At 37.3% G+C, this 11,047-nt stretch overlaps 1 protein-coding gene across 1 annotated transcript; it reads right to left on the reverse strand.

The window, feature by feature from the left end:
* Positions 1-1,466: 1,466 nt before the first annotated feature.
* Positions 1,467-6,948, reverse strand: FRA10AC1 (fragile site, folic acid type, rare, fra(10)(q23.3) or fra(10)(q24.2) candidate 1; the record flags this gene model as incomplete). Its single annotated transcript, XM_010085976.1, has 6 exons — positions 1,467-1,551; positions 2,023-2,106; positions 2,750-2,826; positions 4,714-4,759; positions 4,843-4,935; positions 6,872-6,948. Coding segments are annotated over 6 exons (462 nt in total), but the record flags the coding sequence as incomplete, so codon positions are not given.
* Positions 6,949-11,047: the final 4,099 nt, after the last annotated feature.

Raw genomic sequence — 11,047 nt, forward strand, 5'->3', positions numbered from 1 at the left:
CAAGGGGTAATGGGTATAAGCTGAAAGACCGTAGATTTAGACTAGACATTACGAAGAAGTTTTTCACTGTGAGGGTGGTGAGACACTGGAACAGGTTGCCCAGAGAAGCTGTGGATGCCCCATCCCTGGAGGTGTTCAAGGCCAGGCTGGATGAGGCTTTGAGCAACCTGGTCTAAGTGGAGGGTGTCCCTGCCCATGGCAGGGGGGCTGGAACTAGGTGATCTTTGAGGTCCCTTCCAACCCAAACCATTCTATGATTCTATGACTCTATGACTTACGAGCATAAATAGGAATTCAGAGTGACCTCAAAGTTAGGACAGCCACATTTTAAGTCTGACAGGGAAACACTGTTCACATAACACATACACACACCAAAAAAAAAAAAAGGAAACTGGGGCAGAACAGTTTCCCACAGAAGATAGCAAACATATGGAAACTTGGCACATAGAGAAAGCAACAAAATCTGTAAGCATGCTCAAGGGAAAATCAGTTGGAGGGGCAGGGCGGAGATTGAGGGATATGAAACAGCTATAGGAAAATAAAACTTACTCAAAAAAAGAGGAGGGAAGACATCTTCAGCATTTTACCTTTTTAAAATTTTAATTTAATTTTTGCATTTTCTGTTCCAATTTTCTTTAGAAGGCTGTCATCTTTTCTGCCTAATATGAGAGTTTAAGCACAGTCCTTGCAAGTATTTACAAGTAATGTAATCTTCAATACTACAAATAGTCTCAAAGAACTTTATACAGACACTGCCTGCAGGGCTGGGTTGTTACTATGTGCTAACAATACTAAGATACATCTGAGTTCAGCAAGTCTTTGCAAACTACCAACAGAAAATTCACATATTCTTTTTGACTAAGAGGTTAGTCAGTCAAAAACTTGGAAACAACAAAGGCTGTTCCAGTTAACAAGAAAAAATGGTGCTGGAATTGGGCTGTTTCTCTTAAGAAATTCTATTTATTTACAAGGAACATACAAATCCTGTTTCCATAAACAGAAAAGAACAACCAGCAAAAAACACGCTTTAGAACAGACATTTCCAAAATTGTTTCTGCCAGCCTTCAAGTACAAACCTCTCTCTTTTTAGACTCATTTTTCTTTGCCAGTAACATTCCCAGGGGCTTTTTTTAGGCTTCATCTAGTGCTTCTCTCCAGGCAAACCTCTCTAGCCTTCTGCCCTTAACCTCTCTGCATTTTCTGCCTTTCTTAAACACAACGTACCTCTTCATAAAACACCATCTGACAGATATGCTAGTATTCCCACAGAAGCAAATTTTTGGGGCAGTGACAATGCTTTGATTCGAACTGCCGTTGCTTACTAAATAACTTGACAAGTTTTCACAACTCTCTTTCTAAGGAAGAGGTACTAACATTATGGTTTCAGAACATATCCACAGTCATAAGGCACTTTTTAAAAAAGGGGATACTTTAAAATCAAGATAATTTGCAATAATGAAACATACCTTATTCTCTTTGTATCTACTGAGATCTCCTATACAGTATTCTTTGAACAATTTATCGTAATACTTCTTTGCAAGCCTCTTCTCCCTATAACAAAAGGTATTATTTTTTATTAAATATATAACACTATACAATTAATTTTACATTGTAATGACATTAGCAAGACAAAGACATGGTGTTTCATTCAAAGACCACAAGTTGCGGAACAAAAAAACACTCACGGGGCTAAGGGATAACCTCCATAAAACTGGAAAAATACATCTAAAATACATCTCTAGCACACATTAAACTATATCTTTTCAAACCAGGCTTCCTTCAGAGCTTTCAAAACAGTCGTTTGGATCTCAAAGAATGCACACATATTTCTCAGTTCGTTCTGTCACCAATTCATTTTGCCACTGACCAATATTACAATATGAAAGACCTCCTAAAGGTCTTTCATTTTTAAATGCTTTGAAGATCAGAGAATTATCACTAAGTTATTCTTAATTAGTAGGGGCACAGCAAATTTAGTACAAGTGATCTAAAAATAACACATTCTATAATAGTTTCAGGTACCAATTCATGTCTGCTTCATCATCTTCATTCCACAGGAATCTATGGTTTTCTCTAATAACATCAAGATCCGTCTTGTCATTTGCTCTATAAAAGGACACATTTTTTTTAGTACAATGTAACATTAAAATAAAAAGTCAGTAAAATAATAATTTAGTATTGTGATCTCCAACTCACCGCGTACGGGAATATGGAATAAAACTAACAGAAAATGTATTCCCTGGCATACCTTTTCACAAACGAAAAATTCACAATGGAAAATGGCCACTGAAACTGTGGACGGCTTGATCCTGTCTGGAAATACTTCTTATACTTTTAACTGAAGGCAGTGATGTTAGAAGCCAGTTATAGATAGCTCTAAAGAAGGTTATCATTATTCTGGACAACGGATAGCAATTCTGCACATTTTGAAAGTATTTCAGATTGTTATTTTGAAGATACTGCCAGATATTTCTCAATGTACCCTCAATGAATGCTCACCTGTCATCTTTCCTTTTACATAACAAAACAAGAATAATTCAGCTCATGGTAAGTTCTTACATAAAAATAAGGCAATTCGGTGCTTTGGATATTTACAATGACTGCAGTTACTATTTGTGACCAAAAGAATTAGTAATTTGATACATAGCCACATCCCTCTCTCCCCACAAAGGTACAATAGATGTTTAACAGCTTTATGTAACAGGGGAGCTTTGGGGACAGGGGTGGAAAGATTGCTAATGGTTCTTACCCAGAACGTCGGAAATCCTCTATTTTGCCACCATAGTACAAAATGTAGTCACTCACAAACTTTTTATGCCTCTCATACTGAATAAAGCAATTAAGGATTGTTTCAGAACTTATCTTCTTTTATTTTACCATACTAAAACAATAATAAAAACTTTTTATATACTTAACAGAAAGAAGGGTTTTTTCCTCAAAAACAGTTCAGTAATTTCCAGAAAGCAAGGAACAAATTAGCAATTTTTACTTAATAACTTCAAATAAAAGCTACTTTCCAAATACAGGAATTCAAGGAAATTTAATCTTTAAAACCTCATTCAGCTGCTAGACCTTTATAAATTTGTCTTCCTTTATCAAAGATGCTCTGTACACATATACATAGAAACTGGCTTGATTTTTCTAGATGTAATTTAAACAACAGCTTCTTAGCACTGCAACTTCGGTTTAAAACAGGTTTGTATTTTTGTATTATATAATTCGTCTGGCTAATAAAATGGAACAATTTATTACATTTTACCATCACTATACATATAAAAGCTATCTGCTTCAGTTTGGAGATGAAAATCACAGGAAAATAGGTAATTTTTTTTCAGAACACTTCAGACTCAGAGATACGATTTGAAACACATTTTGTACCATAATTTGAGCAAAAATATGTAATTACTTATTCAGAAAATAAGCATCTTCACAAATAAAAACATGGCTACTTAAAAACATATTTTCAATTAACTTGTACAGTGTTTCTGAAGCAGCAAATTAGGAAATACATTATCTCCTCATACATAACCTGGTAACTACTGCATCAGTCTGAATAATTTGTATCACTCTACTATTTTGACATGCATTAGAACTTTACTGAGGAAACACTTTATTTGCCAAAGGCCCCCAAAAAGTTAATTTAACCTCTGTATATGTCTTTTTGTTTCTTTCCACCAGAAACGGAACAGAGAAGCAAGCCCAGAAGGCGTAACTGGCACAATTAAACACATTTAACGTGACATAGTATTTTGTCCTGCCATTTGAGTTACTATGCATTAAAATTGTGCAACAGGAAAGGTTTTAAATAGGAACCACTCAAAACTTTAGCAGAAACTCATACAAGTCTCTACACAATGAGTTTTGTAGTCATTCCACAATATATGGGCTTTTCTGAGGCTAATGACAGTCTATAATGTCAGTGGAACCAATTAAGATATGTCCCCTTCACAGGCATATGACGGTTTATGTAATGCCTGGCCAAATCCTAAGCAGGTCAGGAGAAGTTACTTTCTGTTTACTGAGTTTCCAGATTTAAGTCTTTCCATATTTGATTAGTCTTTACTTTCCTATTTATTAACTGTTACTGCTGAAGAACAGCTATTTAAACAAACAAGGAACTGACGGTATTTCAGATACACTCAGTCAAAACACATAATGACTCCTCCATGTGAAAACTAAATAAAAGGAGACAGGTTGTAAGCTAAATAAGGTAGTAGTTATAAATATAGTTACAAATTATGCATTAAATATGATTAAGAGGTTAAAAAAATAAAACTGCATGTGATACTAAACAGGCTTACATTAGAGCATCTGCAGAAGATATTACTGGAAATAAAGCTGTTTTAAATAGACTTTTGAATTAACTAACGCATTGTTAAATTTCCAGTAGAAATGTATTTGTCCACAGATAATAGCAGCCTTATATAGAATTATGTTCTGTATAAACTCAACTGAAAGAGCAAAGTGTCTTTGTGCCAGCCTAAATAAAATTCACTGTATAATAATTTTGTCCCAAACAAGACAAATGAGCATACAAGAAGAAGCTGGAAATGCCTCTACCTCAGCAACAAAAAGCAGCTAATTTGAAGAACAACTCAGTATCTGGTGCTGCACTGTCAAATGTTGTGATAACAGAGAAATCTCAGTATTTCACCATAATGGATAACCTGTGCCTCATCTTCAAACTTGAAGAAAAATGAAACAGAAGGATACAGCATCCATCGCTATCAAGTGAAATCTTCTTTTTCTTGCTTCTTCCCTATTAATAACAAATAAGTTTGAGTGAAAGCTATCTTTACATTAAGGGAAAAATGCCTCACAAAAGTAATAGATAAAAGATACCTGTCCCATTCTTCAGCTGCAAATTGTCTGTGAATCACACTGCCTTGTTTTGCTTTTTGGAATGGCTTTATGAGAAGGCCATCTTCCTTTATACTAAAGGTAAGGGAGGAAAAGGAAGAAAAGTTAGTTAAGAACTTTTCATAAGCAATACAATTTCCATATGCCAAACTTTGCGCTAACTTGAGTAACAAAAACTGTGGTATTGCTAGTTTCAACATGAATAACACCAAACTTCAGAACCAACATCAACTCAGACTTTAATTTATTTGCATAACAAAATTGGAAAGGCATTTGTTTACAGCTAGTATTTAAATTGTTCACAACAGCAATTTGTAATATTTATCACTATTATCACTATAGAACCACAATGAAAAACGCCTGAAGTCCTCAGTTTCACTCTGTATTTAAAGTCCTCTATGAATCTCAGCTACACAGCCAAGTAGGAACAGGAAGGACAGTATGTTCACTGGGTAAGAGTGACTGCTAGTAACCCTATCCCATCCTTTCACACTAATGTCTCAACATCGCATTAAACAGCTCTCTTCTCTTAGTGTAATCACAAGAATTGCTAATTTAAAACTTAAGTACTGTGTTGTGAACTATACTTGTCAGTGGGCAGCTAAAAATACTTTCAAAATTCAACAAAGTAATAAAAAGTTAAATATAAAGTGAGGTACTTTAGCCAATAAAAGACCTATTTAGTTAGTTTCATTCCTCAACAGAGGTTAAGAAAAGATTTTTCCATAATTATCAGCTGGCAGAAAGAATGGAAGTCAGAAACCTGTAGAAAGCAAGCCAGGGAATTTATATTTCAAGCTATGGAATATAAGACTCCAGAAATTAAGGGTTTCAAATGCTCAAAAGGATCTATAGGCACAAAATTCCTATAAGGAGACTCCATAATATCACCATAGAGCAAGAAAATGACCTATACATATACAGTGAACCCACTTAAGAGCCCTACTGAGAATCAGCAGTAGTGTGCCAGACAATGGTAATGATGGTATTTTCAAAAGGCTCCTGACGGTTAGTCAATATTCCACCTAGGAATTGGAATGGCAGATGTGTAATGGCCTTTTAAAGAAAATGAAAACTGAACAAAACCAGTCATTGTTTTAATGGAGAACAGCTATATTTATAAAATAAATGGAACAGCACAATGCCTGCTATTATTCGAATGATTATAACATAATTTTTTTTTTTTTCCCCAGAATGCAGTCAGACACTACAAACCCCATTCTTTCAATTTTACTGCAAAGGAAAATATGCAAGAGTCCGAGGAAAGTCTCCAGAAAGCCTTTATAAATAAAGCCAAATAACAGAGCAAGGGAAAGACAGGAAGAAGTAAGAAAAACATATTCATATTGTAGGCAAAATGTTCAGTATGGTGCAGAAAGTGTCAAAGTGCTATGGTGCCAAAGCAAAATACATACATAAACAAATAAGTAAATAAAAAATCTTAATCATATAATGAGATCAGACTGCAAAATTCAGGGTCACTAACTGTGCAAACCACTGAAAGAACTGGCAAAGGCAACCTCAAATAAGAGACATCTAACTACATTGCAAGGATTGAGTACAACACAATTCACCAACTCCCATGTCTGTTCACAAACTACGTAATAAACAAGTAGCATTAGTTCTTCACTTCCTCCTAGCAGCTGTTTTGTATCTACAAAGCTTGCTGCCCCTTGGCCTTTTTTTTTGCCTTGCTCTCTTAGCAGTTCCATGTGTCCTGATCACAGCAAAGCCAACCCCAGCAGTTGATACTAACACTCAGAAAAATTAATCACTCTGCTCCAAAAACTGAGGGGCATATAGATACCAGAACAGGTCTTCATCAGCTGTCCCTGGGAGATTACACACTTTGTCAAGCTTGACACGAGAAGATGCAGGAATCAAAGAGACTGGTTTTTCAAAAACCACTTCAACACCAGACTTTACATATCACAGCATAATCTTCTATACACAGTAACAGGCCATTTGCACAAAATACATAATGCAAAGTGTTAATTCTGTACTACATTACCTTTTGGTCTTTTGCACAGACTTCTCTCCACTCTCCTCGTCACTAAAATCAGAATCATAGCCTCCATGGCCATGTGCCTGAAAATAATAGACCATACAGTCAATATACCTGCTTATGTAATACAGAAATGGCATAACTAGAAATCAGTACTGTCCATCACACATAAATAAAAGAGAGAAAGACAGAAAGCAAGCAAGCAAGTGCAAATTCTCACCTGTGTCTAAATCAAACCAAATTCAACAAACAACGCAGAGTATATTCCAAATAATACAGGGCAAAGAAAGACATCGTCAGTCTGTCAAAAGATCACTTTATAAATAATTTATATGCTGATGTCCCCATATTTAATCTTCACATAGATGCAGATAACCAAAAGTATGATAAACTTCTTTGGTCTTTACTCTCAATCAATCTTCCTTATACAAGAAAAAGGTGTTTTCCCCAGCAGCTACTCTTTCAGAGGGCTGGAGGAGAGTAACTGATGTGCACACACATTCTTGGTCTGTGGTACAGCATTTTAGATCATTAGATCTTACATTGGTAGCTGGAAAGCTGATTGAAACAATAACTAAAACACAAAACAACAATATGCCTGCAAAATGTGCCATCTAATCAGCACAACATTCCTACCATGAAATTAAATATTTTTTCCCAAACACTTTGGGTCTATAATTTCACATTAATGCATATAAGAAAACCAAAATATCACATATCCTAATGCCATCAAACAATCAAGCACTGACTGATGTCCAGATCTACCACCTCCATTTTTCAAGGCACAGTCACACGTTCAATTCTTTCAGAAGTAATAGCTTAAGTAGATCCCATTTTCTCTCCCTCACTCCTACTCTACTGCCTTCCTTCCAGCTGCTCAGTTACAACTGTGAAACTGCACATGAACCAGATCAAACAACTCACTCAAGTTACAAAGGATCCTACACAAAACAGATTATTTTAACCCACATAAGTTTCCTGACAGTTCACCCAGACCCCCCCAAACAGCTCGACCAGCCAGCTGAAGATATAGCACATTAAGAGAACAGCCAGAGACGGGAACTGCATCATTCGGCACGAACACCAAAAAAAGCATTTACACAACTGGAACATTTACATAACTAAGCTGAAAACAGGAGGGATGGTTATTACACATCTGCATGGGGAAGGTTTGACACATACATCCTAAGTATCTTGGTAGTTCAGACTGCGGATGAGAAAGGAAACTGGTTTAGAAAACCAGTGTATTTGATTCATCACTGCTGATTCCTACATTACCTACAATTATATTCCTCCTCAGACAAAAAACTGAGAAGAACAAAACCTGCAAAAAAGACACATCTCTTCAGGATGATTTTGATGAGGTGCCTTCTCTGGATGCAAATGCCTCCCAGAAATGCCATGCTAGATAGTCAACTGCATCCTCTGCTGACATCAACAATTGGTCTGTACCACGCAGAGTATGTAAAATACTATCTTCTCATACTGACGGCAAAGGATTGATTTTTAAGATTTTTTTTACATTATTTTTATTACTAATAATAAACTGTACCTTTTTTCCTTGCTTTTATATTGTAATGTTCTTTCCACTGTTGAACTCTTCTGAAGACACAGCTCTCTTACATATACATTGGAATAAAAGCAAATCAAAACTGCCTGATTTGCTTTTATGTTTTCTATTTCCCAGGAGACACGAAAATTATCAGTTACTACAAAAAAGTGCAGCAGATGTCTGCAGTGTCTGGTGTAAGGGCAGCACTGGTGTGAAGTCCTCCCAGCACAGTCCCATGATAATCCACAGTTCAGATGCAGGTATCCTAGCTGAGGTGGTTCTAACAACAAGCCTGTCACTACTTTTATTAGTGAAGCATATGTTGTCTTTTAAAAAGGCCGAATACATTTTGAATGTGCAGCAAATACATTTTTACTTGCCCTCTAAATTTCAAAAAAATAATGGTAATGCAGGAGTGTTTTAAATGGCAAACATAACGCTTCCCAGATGAACACTGAGAGCTTTCTTCACACTCGAAAGGGGAAAAAGTCCAAGCAACACAATGTGCATGAAAATCAACACGAGACAGATGAAGTATAAAAACAGGCAAGAAGAGAAAAGCTCAGATGAAATGAGATTTTCCCAAAGTGGTTGCCCTTGGATGATGCGCCCCAGGGAAGAAGTAGACATAATCCACAATCAGCTCCCAACCCATTCTGGGAACGACTCAAATAAAGAAAAAAGATACAAGAAAAGCTGCTCCAACAGAGTCATACTGTAGGCCTCTCAGCAATTAATGACTGCCTTTTGGAAAGCTAAGACTATGAATGTAAGGGTAGGCATGGCTAAGGACCAGGTCCTGAGACACTGCTCTTTGACAGGAAACCTCTTCACAGCTTCAGCCATACCTCTGAATCACTACAATCACTCAAAGATAAATTCAGGGTGAAGAAGAGTACAACCCATGACTGAAGTCCTGACACTTCTAGGTCACTCCTTCTTCAAAGGCAACAGCAGCACGGGCAGGTACCGTACCAAAGCTGGGTTTGACATCAGCAGGTCCAGCAGTGCTGGACAGCACTCTTGGGAGTGAACAATTACTGATGTGATGCCTTAGGATGATACCCAGATGACCTGACTTTTAGGTAAAACATAAGAATGAACTCCATCAAAGAATCTCATCCAGAAGTAAATCTCTCCCTTTTGGAAGGACAGTGTAAACAGACACTTGCTTAATGTTGGGAAATTTCAAGACTGATTTCTCCCGTTCTCCACAAAAAAAAAAAAAAAAGCCAAACAACAGTCCCAGAAAAGGAAAACATATTTAACTGCAGTAAAAGAGAGGCAGATACTAAAGCTCTGTGCCTACACTGGTAGATTTTAAAAGAGGCATACACAGACCTGGACATGCAAAATTGTCAAGAAAAATTTTAAACTACTTTCACTATTTGATTAACCCTTTAATATAATCTTTGCTTTGATGGAATTTTTCAGAAACTCAGAATGCTTTTATTAAATTAGTAAGGTAAATACCACACATTTTATCAAAACATGAACTTGAAAGGTACATAACTTAAATGGTACACTGTGTTTTGTCTGTTGCACCGATTTAACTTTTTTTCCCAAACAACAAAACAAACTGAAACCACAAAACTTAAACAAATACCAATATGCTTTGGGATACACTTAAATCCCTGACATTTAAGTAATCCCCACATCTTGGACTAATTAATAATGAAGCAACTGGAGACAGAACCAAACCCACTAACTTTGGGCTCCTAAAACCCAGCAACTTAAACACAGTAAATGTACACTGTACGCAACTGAGGGCAGATAGCGATGTCAACTGTTGATGTCAACACCGGACACTACAGACTCCCCAACACTGCCTTTACAAGAGGTTTTTGCATCCACAAAAGGCACCTCCTTTAACCCTCTCCGCTAGGGTAAAGACACACTAGTGAACTGACACATCATAGCTCATGTTGACTCCTGATCATAAAATGCAGCTGACCGGAAAAAGTTAAAAAAAAAGACAAAAGGCAAAACAATCCCACACACAAAATGCCAACTCGTGGCTCCTCACCTCAGGCCTCATCCTGCTACTCCCCTCACAGTGTCACTCCCGTCCTTCCCTTTATCTGCCCAGCACACAGCTCTGTAATCGCGTTTCCTGACAGTGCGGATGGGGCCCAGAACAGACCTGAGTGCTCATTTTGGTACAAACAAACTGCTCCGGGAGGTCTGAAGGGATCATGGGATCTAGCATGGGGCTCGGGGAGCTGTCCTGGCTGGATAAAGGGTGCCATGCAGAGGGTCAGCATGCTTCACTGAAAAACGCTCTTGCCACCTCGATGTTGTCTTTGAGGCTTTGCAACCCCCACTTGGGGGAAAAAACCTGAGAGTAAGTACAATTAGCTTCAAACCTACTCTTCCTTTTAAAACCAATTAGGAGGAGTATTTGCATATACCGTGCAGTGAACACCCCTAACAAAGGGAAAGACACCCCCAGCCACTGACACTTTAAGAGACCCCCCCAGCCACTGACACTTTATTAAAGCTCTAGAACTATGAAAGGAGAAGCAAGAGGCACAGGTAGGTAGCAGCACACCACAACAGTGAGGATCAGAGCTTTGTGGGGGCCCCACGGAGAAAAATCACACCGAAAACCTGCCCGTGTGGCCCTCACA

This window comes from Pterocles gutturalis, unplaced genomic scaffold, assembly GCF_000699245.1.
Source record: "Pterocles gutturalis isolate BGI_N339 unplaced genomic scaffold, ASM69924v1 scaffold38220, whole genome shotgun sequence".
In the NCBI taxonomy this organism is placed as follows: domain Eukaryota; kingdom Metazoa; phylum Chordata; class Aves; order Pterocliformes; family Pteroclidae; genus Pterocles; species Pterocles gutturalis.